This window comes from Onychomys torridus, chromosome 12 (assembly GCF_903995425.1).
Source record: "Onychomys torridus chromosome 12, mOncTor1.1, whole genome shotgun sequence".
Lineage (NCBI taxonomy): Eukaryota > Metazoa > Chordata > Mammalia > Rodentia > Cricetidae > Onychomys > Onychomys torridus.
In genome coordinates this window covers 9,044,527-9,062,596 of record NC_050454.1, presented here as the reverse complement: position 1 = coordinate 9,062,596, position 18,070 = coordinate 9,044,527, and the positions used below count along the sequence as shown (strand labels likewise).

At 40.5% G+C, this 18,070-nt stretch overlaps 1 protein-coding gene across 3 annotated transcripts in view; it reads left to right on the top strand.

The window, feature by feature from the left end:
- Fgf12 (fibroblast growth factor 12) overlaps positions 1 to 18,070 on the top strand; it is a 522,828-nt gene that overhangs the window by 297,675 nt on the left and 207,083 nt on the right. For all 3 annotated transcript variants that reach the window (XM_036203272.1, XM_036203271.1, XM_036203269.1), the window contains one exon: positions 11,182 to 11,292. In XM_036203272.1, the coding sequence (XP_036059165.1) occupies positions 11,182 to 11,292 (111 nt within the window). The remainder of the gene's footprint in view (positions 1 to 11,181; positions 11,293 to 18,070) is intronic.

Here is an 18,070-nt window from a genome sequence, read left to right as displayed (position 1 = left end):
CCCTGAGACTTAGTTTCTAACCTTCTCAGTTTCTTAGTTTCTTTAAAAATACATACAGTTATTCATTCACTGTTGGTACCCACCTTATGTGATTATTTCCATATGAACAAAATGTTATAATCCACAAAAAGTACCTGGTGGTGCTGAATATGGGACATTTGCTATCTTTACATGCAACTCAGATTTTGCCCAGTTTTATATGGTCCTAACTATGCGTTTATTTGTATTGACTGTATCTCAGAATTTAACCTGCCTTATAAACATGGCTACCTCCTAGACATGTACTATAACATGCACACTTACATCCCTAGGAAGGCCTTCTGAAGTAGGTCCTGGTCATGATATCAATTACACAAGAAGCAAAGTATGCCTGTGCTTGAAGAAATGAAATAGCTTCTTGGATTCTGCATGGCCAGTTTAAGAAATGTACAGGGGTCTTTCCGGGGAGATATGAAAGATGCTTTTTATTTTCAGGAGTAGAAGATAGAGGTAACCATGCAGGTTAGAGAGCTCTGACTCTAGGGATTAAAGAATATTTCCTCCATCACGGCTTCTCTTCTTTATGCTTCTTTAGCTGCAAAGTAAGCCTTGAATTAGCTCTTCCTGCCCACTTGGTTCTTCCTGATCTCAACTCTCAAGTCTGGTGTCATCTTCAGGTTTGGATTATCTGGTGACCTGTGTTCTCCAGAACCTCAGACTCAATTGTGAACTGTTGCAGAAGTCATGTTCATTCCAGGTCTACCTCTCTAGAGGGCCATCTGAGAAAATCAAGGAACTGTGTACTGGTGAGATTACCATAATCGGACTACCCTGTCTGAACCCAGATCCCAAGGAAGCAAGAAATCATCATTTCAGTTGCTGGAAATGGCTTCCTTAAGCTTCTATTACCCACAGGCTCCCTTGGATCCCTTGGAAGCTGATGTGGATTTTAACCTGGGGAGAGACATGTTGGCTTCTTTCAGCAGCTGACGGAGACCTCACACCCATTCCTAGGCTCTTTAAAGCATAAACATGACTGTCTCAATAAGACTAGGTCTTTGTGGACATCTTTGCCTCCATTAGGGCCCTTCTTGGCTGCCACGACCACCATAGCACAGTACCCCAATGCAGCCTTCTTCTAACAAACAATCAAGCAAGCAAGCAAACAAACAAACAAACAAAACAACAAACAAAAACTTCACTTCACCCCCTGAAGTATTTCTGTGGCCTGAAGCAATGCTCCTCAAAGAGTTGGGAGCAGAATAGCCCTTCAGCATGTGCAAAGATTTTGTTTTTATGACTAGTACCAATGTATTTTAAAATGTATTCTTTGACTCATCACATATACACAGTTTGGAGAGACATACATGCATGTGGCTATAAATAAGTATTCTGATATAGAAGACGTAGATTAAGTTTTTGAACATAGGACACATGGTAAAAATGATGTCAATCTCTTGTTTAAAGGATGAAATAAAACTTACTTGCTTTAAGCATTAGGGTTGTTGACAGACCTAGTGATGTTCTGGACCCTGTGCTCTTTCCACTGTCTCCTCCAGCCACATTTGCACCCCTGAATTATCTCCCCACATGCTGACCACACGTTTACCTTTTGAGTCTTTCATCATATTAAGTACATGGTTGCTTCTGCCAGAAGCAAAAATCCTCCTACCTATTCAAGGCCATCTAAAATGGGATTTCCTATTCAGAGTCTTTCCGAACTGCCTTTTGTCTCACAACCCGCCATCCCCGGTAAAATTAGCCTCCTCACTCTGTGAATCTCAGTGGCATTTTATTTGTTATGTATGATAGCACTTTTCATGTTTGCTGGTGGAATGATTGGTTGTGTGTGCCTCCCTGATGAGCCGTGGGTGCCTTCGAGGCAGGAAATGCTTCTTGCTCATCTTTGTACTGGGCACCTCACGCTTGTCGGAAGTCAGTAAATGGTGTTTGAGTTATTTTAAACTTTCATGAGCACATTAAAGGGAAGGATGTCGGAGGAAGGGTGTGCTATGAGAAATGAAACCGGTTCACTACAAAAATCTCATCTCTATTGAGGTTTTATATCCGTGGTCAGTTTTCTACCTTGCTGTCTTCCTCAGCTCAGACTGCTTCAGCAAAAGGACACTGTAGAAAAGCAGGATGTTTCTTTCCATTTAGCTTTGAGGCAGCATGAAGGTTAAGGATAGCCTGCCTCAAGGTCACTTGATTCCGTTGAAGTGTGAGACAGCCCCATGTTTTGGAGACTGTGCAGTTTATGGAGTCTGCTGCTGTGCCTGTCAGACAGTGCGCTGTGAAGGCTGGAGGCATTGTATTAAGGGGTGTGAATGGCTCTTTCTTACAAATGAGCTCCTCTGAAAGTCACAGGTGACAGTGGAAAATGCCAGCTGTAACTTACTCATTCAACATTTGAACACCATCCACTCGCCTTGTGCCTGTTACTGTGTTTAAATTGGGCTGAAGTACTGAATGATTGAAAGTTCCTGCCCTTGAGATGATCATAGTGATTCTATACAGAGAGAGAGAGAGAGAGAGAGAGAGAGAGAGAGAGAGAGAGAGAGAGAGAGAGAGAGAGAGAGATGGTAGCAAGGGACTCCAACCCCTCAGTGAGTCCTCTGCCAGCCTGTGCAGAGAGAAAGTTGAGAAAGAAGATGGATTTTGCTTCAGGGCATCAGAAAGACTCTGTTGGGAGGTCTTCCTGATGAGGAGTCCTGGGTTAAAAGGAAGGCAGAGGCTAGGAAGTTAGGGCAAAGGGAATTACAGAAACAAGGGCTGTGAAAGGAATGTTAGCGAACTTTCTGCACAGATCTCATAGTAAGTATGTTTGGCTTTTCAGACTTTAAGATCATGGTTGCAAGTGTGCATCTCTGGTTGGAGTATAAAAGCAGTTATGGAAAATGAAGACCAAGCATGGCTGTGTGCTAGTAAAGTTTATTAACATTCGCAGTGACAGGGCTGTGGTTTGTACACACTTACCATAGAGGAAGGCTGGCTCTTCAGTGATCCTCCAATCGTATCTGATTGGGGCCAAGCCTTTCAAGTTTAGAAATACTTTGCACTTACTCTTTGTGGCCCAGGGATGCTCCATGGTAACATTCTCTGGCTCCTCACTCAGGTGTATATGATTCATTTTCTTTTTCTTTCTTTCTTTTTTTTTTTTTTTTTGTTTTTTGGTTTTTCAAGACAGGGTTTCTCTGTGTAGCTTTGCGCCTGTCCTGGAACTCGATTTGGAGACCAGGCTGGCCTTGAACTCACAGAGATCCGCCTACCTCTGCCTCCCAATGGGATTAAAGGCATGCACCACCACTGCCCGGCCGCATGATTCATTTTCTTAACTGTTCACCATAGCACATTCTTCTCTGGTAGGTGAAGTTCTTTTCTATCGTCTTATTTTTTAATTACAGCACTTCTATTAAATCCCAATTAAAGATAAGTTTATCTGTTTCTTTACCCTGTTCCTTAGGAGGCTGTAAGTTTCATGTTTTCTCCTCTGTTTGATCCAGTGATGAACTTGTATTGATTGAGATGGTGTCTTCTAAGCTTCGGTTCCATGGTTTATGATGTCAAATAATTGCTTGAAAGTGGCTATATTGAGAATATTTTTACATGCGTGCATGCATGTGTGTGTGTGTGTGTGTGTGTGTGTGTGTGTGTGTGTGTGTGTGTATGAAATGTGCCATTAGTACTAGTTGAAGGAGAGAATGGATTCACATATAAATTTTGAGCATACTTAATTATTCATGCTTTGTAGGGACATCCATGTCCCATGGTAGGTAATCGCTGAGGGCATCCACTGCCTTGTTTCACTTAAGTGGAGATAGGAACTCCTGACAGGAAGTGGCTCTCTCTCAGCTTTGGAGAAGATCCTGCCAGTCTGCAATGACACATTGTCAGCTTCATGCCTCAGCTCTTGAGGATGCTCCTTTTGCCTGTTCACTGCAGTGTACTGTGGAGTGGATGAAGGGCCTCTGGGCTGCTTCTCTTTTTACTAAAGAGCATGCATTTTTAATGAATAACCATAGCAATTTTTTTTGCACTGTGTCCAGATGAGTTCTATTCTTTTTCAGGAGTTATGCTGTCTCCCATTCAATTTATGATTTGTAAACATATCATCTTGTATACCCTTTAGCTATGACTGGTCATTATTGCTTCTTATGAATAACCTCCAGACCCTACAGTCTAATTTTGAAATCTGCAGGGGTAGAAGGCCCCAGAAACACTTGACAAAACTCATTTAACAGCCTCTTCAATCTCAGTTTCTTTAAGTGAGCAGTATTAAACCATAATACAACAGGCCCACTTGCAAACTACCAAGTGATTGTATGTGTGCCTGTTATCCTTATCAAAGACATTTACACTTTTAGCTTCTAACCGAACAGTTTTTTTTCCAGTTCCCTGCTGAAAGCACAAACTAAGAGAAAAGAGAAGGGAAATTGTATTTAGCAGCCACTGGTTCATACCAAACTTCCCAGTGGCATCAGGATCCAGAAGCACTGTCACACAGAGTGTCTCATCCTTTGAAGTTGGCCATGCCCTTCACAGGGTTCTGACCTGTAGTTTTCCTGCATCTTCCTCCCAGTCATAGAAAACATTCTTTCCTTGGGCAACTGGTTCTCTTTGAAGACAATTTACAGAGCTTCCTTTTAACCTGCTTTGCTATGGCTTCCAGTCATTGTCCTAGTGCTGACCCTACAGGGCTGCTCACCAAATTGGTTCCTTATTATTTGTGTCTGTAACATGGAGGCAGTGCAGATGTCCCCCCAGTTCCCTGCTTCTTCAGGGAATAGACGTCAGCGTAGACTGTGCACTCAGCCAGACATCACACCAAATAGTCCTTCAAATACTCTTTACTTTATTTGCTTTCTTCTGGACATGTGCCTGTTTTCCTGTGCCCCTTTTAGAACAACAGTGCTAGAGAGTGGTGGGACCCGCATCCCATGAGCGTAACCCATTTCAGCCTTTACAGCTCTGGAACCTGGGCTAAGAGATGTATTTTTAGTAGACATCTGCAATCGTCCCTTTAAAATGAGAAGAGATTAAGTGACATATTCACTTGTTGTCAGCGGTAAATGCAGGCTTGGAGGAATCACAGGGCAGATGAGTGCTCCCAGGGAAATAGGCTCCAAGTATGGCCACTTGGATGAAAACAAGAACGGCTAAACCTCCGACATCAGTCTGCCTCACATCTGCATCATGGTCATATGGTTCATTTGGTTTTAACTTTAGAGTTTACCTGCAAGCATATCAGCTAATTTGTGAGATGAATATTGATAAGTTGGTCCCAAAGAAATATAACCTAATTTTAGTATTCAAGTATGGATCCCTAGTATGTGCACGGTCTCCTTCATTTTTCTATCCTGACCTCATTCTCAAATTCTCACTTGGTCTCAACAAATGCTTACAGTGATAATAAATTAAACATGGTCTATGGAATGTTTTTATTTGAGCCATTAAAAGAAAAAAAAATCCTTGTAGAACTCTCTACTATGTGGGTCAAACGTTCTTTGCTTTTACTTTCCAGTGACTGACTTGGACTCTAGTAACTAATGCACAGCTAGATAGTTTTACATCACCCTGCTTTCCTGGCTCTCCTCCCCAACCCCCTTTTCTTTTTGACGCCCTCTAGCTCTTCCTGCCCACTGCTTGCTCAAGATAAGCACTGAGTTTTGTCTGCTCTCTACAAAGAAGAGGATGCTGTTTAGATAGAAAATGAATTTTTATGGTTACTCATCCGTGTGCCAATTGGGTGGCCTTGGTAAAAAGTACGATTGCTCCGAGCCTCGATTTGTTCATTGCTTAGCTTTGTTTTTGAACATGACCTAAGATCTGCCTGTGGGGACTCACACCTGTAAGCCTATCGCTATGGAAACCAAGACAGGCTTATTGCTCAAATTTGAAGTCTGCTTGGGTTACACAGACTGGGCTACGGTAGTATACATACTGTTCAAAGGACTGAGAACAGAACAGGAAGTGACAAAGAAGGCACTGGATGCCACAGGTTCTCAGGCTCCATTTCCACTCCGGGTTTCTCCGCACACCTAGACCACTGAAGAACGGCATTTCTTGTCAAGCCAGCTGGACTATCTAGAAAGCTTCCTCAAGTATCTTTTCCAAGTATCCCTGAATCTAAACTTTCCATTAAAATCAACCTATTACCCTGAAGCATGGGGTGCTCTGCATGGAATCCTGTCTACCCTTTACCTCTGTCTTCACTTGGCTGCTTAGAAGATTCAGAGAAAGACTTTCTTTTCTTCATTTTCTGTAATTTTTACTGTGATAACCTGTTTGTGTATTTGATAACAGAATTTCAAATTCCTTTATCTTTCTTTCTTTCTTTCTTTCTTTCTTTCTTTCTTTCTTTCTTTCTTTCTTTCTTCCCTTCCCTTCCCTCCCCTCCACTCCCTCCCCTCCCCTCCCCTCCACTCCCTCCCCTTCCCCTTCCTTCCTTCCTTCCTTCCTTCCTTCCTTCCTTCCTTCCTTCCTTCCTAACTTCCTTCCTTCCTTCCTTCCTTCCTTTTTAAGGCAAAGTTTCATGTAGCTTAGGCTGGCTTTGAATTCATTATGAGGCTGGCCTTGAACTTCTGATCCTCCTGTTTCTGCCTCTCAAATGCTGGGATTGTAGATATGCACTCCTACACTTGATTATTTCTGTAATAGTTTTTTATTGAAAAGTTATAATAATATAGTTTTGTATGGTTTATACCCATTGTCCTTATTAATGTCCTACATTATTCTGAGACATTTTTCACAATAAGGAATACATTTTGATATGTTATGATAAACTGAAATCTAAGCTTTATTTCTATCTTTCTCCCTTTTCATATCTTCCTTTCTCCTTCCTTCCCCCATTCTTTTAAATTAAATTTTCTTTCTATCTTTTGTTTTTAAAGCCGAGTCACCTAACACTTGTGATCCCCATGCCTTAGCCCACCAAGTTCTGCCACCATGGGCCACCATGCCTCTCTGATTCTTCATTTTAAGCCTACTGTTTTGACTTTTCAGCTGCAAAATACCACATTCCATTTAGTGTTCACATCCCTTTGTGTTCCTCTAGTCTTGTCTGTGACATTTTCTGTTTCCTTTTCATGGATGATGACCTTGACAGTTTTGAGGGGTGTGAACCGAGTTCTGTGTGCCAGTTGGTTGAGATTTGCTTTGTGTCTTTCTCACAGTGAGAAGTTACACCTTTTTGATAGAAAGTCACAAAGGTAAAGTGCCATCTTGGCCGATTATTCCAAGGATACATGGTAACGTCATGATTTATTACTGCTGGTGTTCTCTTTGGTGACCTGGCTGAGGAAGAAGTTAGTTGTGTTTTGGTAAATCCCCTCCCTCCTTTCCTCTCCATTTTGTTCTCATTCGAAGAAAGCTACCATACCGAGTCAATGGAAATTTGTTTGTTATTTACCTCATCGCCCAAGGTGGGTATCTCTGAGAGCTATTTGCTCTTCTCTACTGGTTATTCAGGGCACAGCATTCTTCCATTCCATTGCTCCAGCGTCCCCCAGGGCTTAGCCATCTTAATCCAGAGAGAACATGGAAGAGAATGTTTGCTTTTGAAAGCCTTGGCCTGAAAATGGCACATATCACTTCCACTCACATTCCATATGACACTCTTTCATCTGCCAAACCTAATTGCAAGGGAGGCTAGGACATATGGTCGAGCTGGGTGCCCAGGAAAAGGAGGAAATGGATTTGAGGGAAATGCTTCAGTATTTCCACTTCTCTTTAGAGCATAAAACGTAGCAAACTAACTCCTCCACCGCCATCCGATCATTTTGCCACCAGTTCACTAGAAAATAGAAAAAAATAGAATAAAATACTTATCAATCTAAAAGTTGTTTAAACCATAAAGAATCTAATAACATTTATTTAGATGTCTCATTAAATTTCACTATTTTGTTGCATTTACTCTTGATCAGTAAACACTTGTAGAACACACTCACTTGCATGTCAGCATTTGAAAACTTACACTCTATGTTCTATCTGTACCAGACTCTTTGGCAGAGTCTGCTTGCTGTGTTTTCTCTTTGGAATGCCTCTGTTTATCCTTTGGTTTTGTTATTTGTTTTGTCTTTTCAGATGAACTTCTATTCACAGGCTGTGGAGATGGCTCAGCCCCAGAGCCTGAGTAGAAAATGCTGAGTGTGGTAGCATGCATTCACAGTCTCAGCACTGGAGAGGTAGACACAGGTGGATTCCTGGAGCTCATAAGCTGGCCAACCTAGCCTGCTTAGCGGGGCCTGTGAGAGTCCATATCTCAAGAAGAGGTGGAGGCAGGTAGTGCCTGAGAAACAATACTTGAAGTTGTCCTGGCTGCTTCCTCACTACTGTCTGTCTATCTATCTATCTATCTATCTATCTATCTATCTATCTATCTATCTATCTATCTATCTCCTCCCCCCACATACTTCCATACATGTGAAAATACATTCACATACATGCACATGCATTCCTATGAATAGGAATACACACATACTTGGGGGGAGAGAATCTTGCTCATTCCTTATGTGGCAGTGGTATCTTTGTCTAATGTAGACAGAATTAGTCCTTGCTTCTGGGGGGCATCATGCCATGTTGCTTAACTCATTTAGTGGCCCCTCCCTTGACACTAGTATAATTTATGTTTCTTGCATTAGCCTAGCTGTTTCCTGAGGATAGCACAGGCGTTTCCCCCCAATCTCTTAGCAGAGACTAACAAAGAACATGTATGTTTTAAATATGAACAGGATGTTTTATATGCCAAACGTGGGATTAGGTAGTTAGCATTTCTTTCAAATATAGCAAGACGATCCCCTCCTCAACACAGGTCCCTCACTTTATTGGCTAGCCTCTCTGGAAGGCCTCCTTTTGGCAGGAGCCTAGAACGGCTGGTAGGGATTGAGAGAACAGAATGGGGCACTGTTCTACAGTTGGGCTTGCACTGGGCTCTGGGTATGCTCAGTACATGTGCTGGCCTCCTGGGAAATCTCTGTGGTGCAGGACATTTGTATCTCCAGATCATCATGTAATTAAGACTCAGATCCACATCTGACTCCTCACTGCTCTTGGCACAGGGAGGTGGTGTAAAGGTCTAGCGCTCATTACTCTGAACAAGACTTACCAACCTGAATTCCCAAAGTCCCAACAGGGGGATAACTTCACCATGACAAAAAACAGTGTCTAATTGCAGGTGCAGAAAGAGAAGCATGGGGAAAACAAACAATAATTTGCTGGCTTTAATGAGTAGGCTACCGTGCATCTCATTGCCAAAGAATACAGGACTTCTTAAAGTGACCCGAAGCTTGTCAGAAAGACACGGATTGTTGCTTTCTGTCTCTCCCAGCCCTCTCTTTGCATTGTTCCTTCATAAGTTCAATCAGTATTTTACCACAACAGACCCAGGAGGCATGGGGTCGGCCCTACGGCTTCCTTCATTTTCATAGTTGAAACTTTATGCACTAATTAGGATTTATAGATTTGTGTAGTTTTATAGCTCATACAGTCATCTACTTATTCATTTGAAGTTCTCAGTGGCTACAGTATGAGGAGAATTTAAAAAACAAAACAAAACAAAACAACAAAAAACAGATGAGAAGCTCAGCTGTTACATTGTTTGTTTGGCACACCAAGCAAGCTGGGGGTCTCAGAGAGGTTTTATAGGTATTTGTTATATGGCTGTGTGTTTCTTTGACATAGCCATGCTATGCATGTTGGATTCAGTGGGTCCATGGAGGACAAGCATTGAGGACAAATCCTGTTACCACTAACAGTAGAGGATTCTAATGTGACAAGAAGCAAGTCATAGAAGAGGCCTAAGGCACACTGAGTTTGACTTCCAGATTGTATTGACAGGGAAATTTAGATCTATAAATTAAAATCATTCCATTTAATTCAGGAGAATGTATTGTTATTAACCAGAATGCCTGGTTTCCAATTCACTTCTGTATTAACCACTTTTTGCTCAATTTTCTTAGTATATCTTTGTTTCTTAGGACACCTTTGATGCCATACACATTGCCATATATTCCCAATTATGGTCACCAAGTCACATAGTGGATTCCTGTTAGAACCTAACCTCATTGAAGTGTTCAGTTTACCTGACGTTTTCCCAGAGAGGGGGCAAAAAGTGAACTCCTAACTGGTATTGACTGAATAAACACAAAGGTTGAGGCAACAAATTCAGGAATGGTCCTTTCACAGACATCATTCTTCATCTTTAACTTCAGACGAGATCAGGCGTGTTCAGGGTTGTATCGCCGCCACAGACCAACTTTAACTTCAGTTACGACGTTTCCAGCCTCGCCTCAGTCTCCACCACCAGGGACTGTGTTCTCAGTTTTTCCTTCTGTTTTATGAAATAATTAGGGTTGTAAATATCCTAAGATAATTTTCATCCAGCACTAGAGATGAAAGGTTGGCAGTGCTGGATAAACCAGTCTGTTTCCATAGGCGCCACCGCAATGAAAATATGAAAATGAAAAATGATATTTGCATCAGCTGATATACAGAAATATAAATGTGCTGTACCAAGGAGTGTGATGACTTAATTATGTAAAATGTTTAAAAGTGAGGACCACTTATGGTTTAACTTTTTTTTAAAAGAAATGTTTGTTGCTTGAGGTTTTTGCTATTTCGCTTTGTACTAGAGAAGTGAGTTTGGCTGGGCCTGTCTGTGGTGAAGGGTTAGTAACTGTGAGGGTCTCATTCTCTCATAGTTTTGCTCTTATTTGTAGTTCTTTTTAGATGAACTTGACCAGAATTTCAAAATCTAGGCACTGCTGATAGATACTTGACATCCAGAAATGAGAAGCCTTCCAGATCCCAATTATGACAACACCAGGAGACTTAGAGTATTACTTTGTACTGGAGAAGTGAGCTTTGGTGGACTGTAACCACAGACTTGGGGGCATCTTTCCGGAAGGCACTGTGTGTAGAAGGAGAAAGAATTTATTTTTTAACATGTCTGGGGTTTCTTACTATAATTGGTTTTAATATTTACTTACACTTGACATACTATTTCAAAGTGTTATGGTTCTGACCCGAGGAAAAAGAACAGCATAGTTATGAAACAGAAACAACCCCATTGCAAATGCTAATTTCAATATTTATGACACAGGGCATTTATGCATTTACTTATAGGAGGTATTTCAACAACTTGCAAGTGTGCATTTTTAATAAACAAAATAAAAAAGGGAATAATTATTCCATCTTGTCTTGCAGAACCCCAGCTGAAAGGGATTGTGACGAGGTTGTTCAGCCAGCAGGGGTATTTCCTGCAGATGCATCCGGACGGGACCATTGACGGGACCAAGGACGAAAACAGCGACTATAGTAAGGAATGCCGGCTGCTTGCCATGCGGTGTGAATTGAATACGTGGTCCAGCCGTGCAGTGTGAATTGAATACGTGGTCCAGCCATGCAGTGTGAATTGAATACGTGGTCCAGCCATGCAGTGTGAATTGAATACGTGGTCCAGCCATGCAGTGTGAATTGAATACGTGGTCCAGCCATGCGGTGTGAATTGAATACGTGGTCCAGCCATGCAGTGTGAATTGAATACGTGGTCCAGCCATGCAGTGTGAATTGAATACGTGGTCCAGCAATGCAGTGTGAATTGAATACGTGGTCCAGCACAGCCACGGTGCTGTTCGGACTACTTGACGATTAGTGAGCTAGTATTCCCCCTTTATCCTTCGTGCAGCATTATATCTTATTCTCTACAGAAAATAAAGCACTATATCAGAGGAACTATGTGTTCAATGAGAAGGTATGATGCTTGAAAGATTCCAGTAGTCATTAGATGAAAATGTCTTCTCAATGGTTTCTTTTTGGCCAGGGAGCTAAACACTCATTGAAATAATATAGACCTTCCAGCATAAGGTAATATTTAAATCTTGGACCCAAGTGATGAACAAATTTTAATTCTCAGAGTACATTGTTTGGTGGAAAATGTTACTTCTACAGGCAAGCCCTGAACATGTATGTATATGTTCTTTCATTTTGGTTAAGGACAAAATTTGAATATCATCATGATGAATAATAGTATATATAGTAGGAATAAGTTAATAAAGACTGGTAGCTCTAACATGGACTTTAAAAACCTCCTTGAAATAAAAGGTGCAAATATTAAAGATTAGTTTTTTAAAAAAAATTTCCCAGAAATGGTTGTTAAGCATTAGAGTTGACATGTTCAAGAAGGAAATACAGTTCATCAAGACACGAAAGAATGTAATTGTACTTTGGAAACAGCTCATACACATGCTTCAGAAGTGAGAATAACTGCTCTCCTAATTTTCAAGTTCTCCACCATCATACAAGGTGTCTCTGGGTAAATTCCTAATGCTACAGTTGCTCAGGGTGCCGAATTGTTTTTATAATTTTGTCCATGTTTATTGACAGATCTGCAGTGTCAGACGTACGGGAATGAACCCGGCCAGGGTGGTGGGTGCATGAGTATAATTGAGCTTTAAAGAGGAAGTAGGAAAGACAAAAGTTCAGCCTTATTTTAGGCTTTCTACGGCTTTTAAGGGCAGCCTGAGCTACATGAGGTTTTGCCTCAAAAAAAAAAAAAAAAAAAAAAAAAAAGAAAAGGAAACAATTGGAGACTCAGAGTAAATGTCCACCAAATACCCATGCAGTGGTTTGTGATGCTGATGAAAGTGAGTTTTGTCAGAGTGAAAACCCCTCACGCTTCAAAAGGTAATTTAGGAAACCAGATATTTTGTGGTGCTGTAACTCTTAAATTAACAATAGCGTTTGAGGCAAGATTTAAAATTCTTAAAGTACTGAGACTTTCTTGTCCACCCCTTTTGAATTTTCTTTGTTTACTTAATACTGTACATCACAAAATATGAATTACAATCAAGAAAAGATCTTGGTATGAAGAATCCCATTCCACTTTTCTCTCAGTTTGTGGCCAAGTAGTTGATTGCTTTATTGTGGCTTGCACTGTTAATTTGTGTTTCTATGAATGCATTCCCTAAGTGGTTCAAGTTTTCAATTCAGGCGAGAAGAATGGAGAGCCCATACTCCCCGTATATGACTGTCGTCCATTGCATCTGCACTTGAATTTCTGATTAGGAGGGCCACACTTAGAAACTGGAGCAGAGGACTGCATAGCTGTGTCACTCGTGTTAATTGTGAGCTATCACTGGACCTCAGTTTCATGTTTCACACGGGAAGTGACTGGAGAGAATAACGGTAGAAGCGTTTTTCTGTGTGCACCACCCATAGTGCATTTTGTAAATGGAAAAACTAGCAGCGCCATTTATGCCACTCATCTTGAGGCCCTGGCGACATTTTGTTAGAAGGGGTGACAAGACAGAGAGGGGTAGAGGAGTACTTCAAAACATTGTCTTCTGGATGTGAAGACCATGCAAACATGAACACATAGCAGCCATGACCACAAGAGGGACACACCCAAAGGACATCAAAGTAAGAGGGGGACCAGTTTGGAAGACAATGGGGGTCAGAAGGAGAAGAAGGGGGATACTTCATTGTATACAAGAACAAAAGCATCCAAAAATGTTTAAATAAATAATTATAAACTGATGAAGACTCAGTCTCTAAAACAAGCCAAATTGCCATTCTCTGTTCTACAGGATGCTGCCCAAACCCAGGCAGCTGTGTAACACTTTCTACCCAGAGGAGAGTGGGTCACAAAGAGTGTGGGGTCCAAGCACACAAATCCTTCACTGTTGCCAGAAAATAACTGGAAGTGATTTACTATGAGGCTAGGTCCATCCCATGCCTGAATCCATGCCTATCTACAAATTCATACATGTATGCACATATCCTTCAAGCATACAGCAAAAACACGTAGCACCAGAATGCCTGATACATGTGCAACACACACATTGAGGATAACCAATAATATGTTCTATCAAATGTTTATAGAACTGGTTCAAATTCAGAAATTCATATCATTGTTTGTAAGTTAAGATGATCTACTATGAATACTTTTGATAAATTATTATCAAAATAACTTAGGTGTGTAAAATCTAGAGATTAATATAAGTTCATTTGGATATCAGTATAAAAGCTAATTTGAAATTTCATTACATTTGTTGTATCTTTTCTTCAGGAAAAAATTCTGCTTCCCTTGGTTATCAGGCATAATAACTTCCCCAAATTTGACTTCACTTATTTAAAAAATGATCTGCTATAGTCATACATTGGGTTTTGAATGAGTGGATTTATTCAGCATATAGAAATCTGGAAAAGTAAAAGAAAAAATAGCAAGTGATATAGAGATAGTTATGTAGATAGATGAAAACATATATACATATAGATATGTAGCAAAATACCACCAAAACATCCAGCAAGAATCAACTGGGAAGGCCTCACTGGGGTAGTCAGTTTGGGTTCTAGGAAGAGTAAGTCTATGGCATAGAAGAGGGTCACCTTGGGTGAGACTTCCAAATGAAAGAGGGAAAAAAAAGTAGGGAGGGATACATGTTGGTGAGTGGTGATATGGGAGTAGTTGGGGAGAGAAATTGGGGTTAGAGTTAACATATTTCTTTGTCTACCTCTGTGAGATTCTCAATAATAAAGAAGAAAGTAAGAAAAAAAGCCACTAATAAGAACAAATAATAACAAATAGAAGCAGAGAGAGGTGACATCATCAAATCAGTAGCCCACAATATCCAACAGAAATTGGGAAGTCAAACCAGTAAACTTGAGTTCTGGATTGAGTTTTCACTCCTTAGATGGACTGCCCAAGAGTGAATTGGTTTTCCTTACAATATGGGCCAAACAATAGTAACCTCTGTTGGAGATGGTTCACCTTCTAGCTCTTCTCAAGAGGACACATGCTCACACTCTTGGATGGCCTTGTTCTTTCTCCTCCCTCTCAGAGTTAGGAGGGGGCAGCTTATTCCAGCAAGGGGACTTGCAGGACACTTTGAGATCAACATGCTTGGGCTCTGAGCTTGGGAAACAATCTCCTGTCTAGAGGCAAACAACACATGACAGTTTACCAACATAATGCACATCACATGTACGGTTTTAAAAAAAACCTTTTCTGTTTATATGCTTAAAACACTCTTCATATTTTTGGGATATATTGAGCTTTTTTTATAAGTCAGAAATTATCATGTACATGTTACATTCTATCATCAATTTTATTATGGTTATGAGGTTTGTATAGGTAATACACTTACTTGCTTTATCTAAGTCATGTGTGTATTAAGGATGCTCCATAATGCCATGGTGTGGATCATGCCTTAAACACATTGGACTTTGGATGCTATTTTAGACCTAAAGTAGTACTCATTTTATTCTTACTTTTAAGTTCTGTTGCCATGTAGCATATATGTTTTGTAATCTCTCTCTCTCTCTCTCTCTCTCTCTCTCTCTCTCTCTCTCTCATTCACCAGAAGGTAAGCTCCTATGTGAAGAAGTTTGTTTTGATCTTTTATTGTATTTACAATGATCTATCATGCATAGTAGACATTTTCTAGGAACTGGATAGTTGGATGGGTCTTCTTGTAAACAGGTTTTCCAGTAGTTGGCTAAGTACTTCCCACCTACATAATGTTTACCTTTACTTGTTTAAAATTTTATTTTATTATTTTGTGTGTATGGGTGTTTTGCCTGCATGTATGTCTGTGAACCACATGTGTGCAATGTCCCCAGAAGCCAAACAAAGGTGGTGAATTCCTTGGGAGTGGAGTTACAGATAACTGTGAGCACTATTCGTGGGCTGGGGATGAAATCCAGATCTTTTGGAAGAGCAGCCAGCACTCTTAACCACTGAGCCATCGCTACCTTTGGTTTTTTAAATAATTCTGGGCTTTAGAAAAATTAGAGTAGTATAGCAAACACCTTTTTTACTCACTGAGTTTTCTCTAATACCATTGTTTCACAGAACAGCAGAACAATGATCAAAACGCAGAAAATAGACACGCTTAAAATGCTATATACTGGGTTACAACATTTGTACATCAATTAATGAACTTTCTCCTGACCCTTTCCTACCATGTATATTAATAAAAAAATTTTAAAAGGAATAATAATTTTATATTTTTTCTGTCAGTGGAGATGAAAAAGGATAAACTCTGCCAGAAAGATATTTAAATTCTTCTCATATTTTTAATAGAAAAATTATAAGCCTTTAAGTTGTTAACATGCCTTTTCTTTCTCCACTCTGTGTGGGTGGGGAGTAAAAGCAGTTTATTGTTTGAGAGGGGGAAAAAAAAACCCTCTTGTTACTATAAGCATCTGCCAGAAATGTTTTGTTTGGTTCATTAGGTCCAAACCAACTTTACCATGGCATCTTCAGAGAACTGATAGACACCTGCTCTTTTGTTCATGAAGAAAAGACTAATTATATGTAATTGAGTACAAAGCAAATGGTTATTTCTGCTATGGCAGATAAGAATCGCTACAAATGTAATGTTAACAAAAAATGCAGGACTGTGTTGGAACACTGCTATAAAAAAAGACAATTGCAGCTTGGAGGGTATTAATAGGAATATTTTACATAAAATTTACTGTCTCATTATTCTGTTCTATATGTTATCATAGGAGATGTATTTGAAGAGGTTAAAAATGCTGGAAAGAAAATGATGATGATATTGTAACTAAATACATTGTTCTTATTTTGCTGGGAAAAAAAAAAAAAAAACATGATGTGCCCTCTGCCTGTGCAAAGGGGCTGCATGCTAAGTTAATGCCATTGTCAGACTGGTGAGTGGGATCCATGCTGTACCCACCTGGAGAGAGGGTCAGGGAAAGCCCCTTGGTGTAGCATGGAGAAGCCAAAGATCTGAGTAGTCTTGGAGTGAGGTGGCCTCTGGAGTCTCCTTCAGCCCTTTCTTCTCAGCATTATTTTAAGAAGGAAATAAAAGCACATGGGGCAGAATTACAGAGGCAGAGGAGAGTTTACAGCTGAGAAACCATGTGGGGAATAGTAGTGGTAGCCCCGTACCTAGCAGCCCTTGCTGTGTGGTTGGAGGTGGGTTATAAACCCATTCACAGGCATAATCATACAAGGCCCCAGTGATGGGATGGATGAAGATAAAAGCCAACCCACTCCGGACTCATGTCTGCCCACAGCCAAGACAAGGATGCAGTGGAAGTTCCCGATTGGCCACTTTACAGTCCTGGCTGGCGAGTGTCACTGCTACCTCATCCAACAAAGCTTTCTGGATAAGACTTATTAAGACAAATAATACATCACTCCCATCCCAACCTCCACTTTGGAGCATCCAGGGAGAGGGAAACCCAGTTCTCCGAGTCCTTCTCAAATCACCTACAACAGTCAAACTCTAGTCTGTTTATTCCTCTGTCTTCTTAGTCAGACTCTGACGTTCTGCCATGGTGCACATCTTTGTGCTTGTTGTGGTGTCATTACCCCCAATTTTGTTCAGACATGGATGTGTTTCCGATATTCCTTGAAGGGAAGGCATTGACATCACCAAAGAGGTTTCTTTCCCGGCCACCCTTCCCCACCTGGTCACATTCTAGGTACTTTTTTTTCCTGCTATGTTCTCTCTGGCTGTTCCTCGTTTGCTTTCCTGTTCACTCCCCAACTTATCTTTTAAATTCATAAAGTGTATTTGGCAGATTTTTTTCATATTAATACAAATTTAATTAGAGTGCTTTAGACACATTACTTGTGGGCTAAAGAGTTGGCCCTGTGGGTAAAACATTTGCCGTGAAAGCTGGAAGACCTGTGTTTCCATCCTCAGAACCCGTATGCAAGTGGGAAGCAGCAGTGTGAGCAGATGTCTGTAATGCTGGCTAGCCTTACATGACTAACTAACTGGGGCTACATACTGAGTCTCAACACACAACAGATGTGTGTGTGTGTGTGTGTGTGTGTGTGTGTGTGTGTGTGTGTGTATGTGTGTGTGTTGGCCACTTTAAGTCATAAACTTTATTTTTTATTTTTTGTTGAGTTAGGTCGAATACTCCTTTATATGTCATATGAACCTTGTATCACTTCTGCAGAAAAATATTCATCACTTGTATGCTATGTAAATTCAATCTACATAATGTCATCTTTGTTGTTTTGCACAACGTTTTTGCCAAATTTGTTGTCTTTGCACATTTTTGTATTGCCTTTCAATTCTACTCTATTTTAAATGTTTTTTTTTTCTCTTTC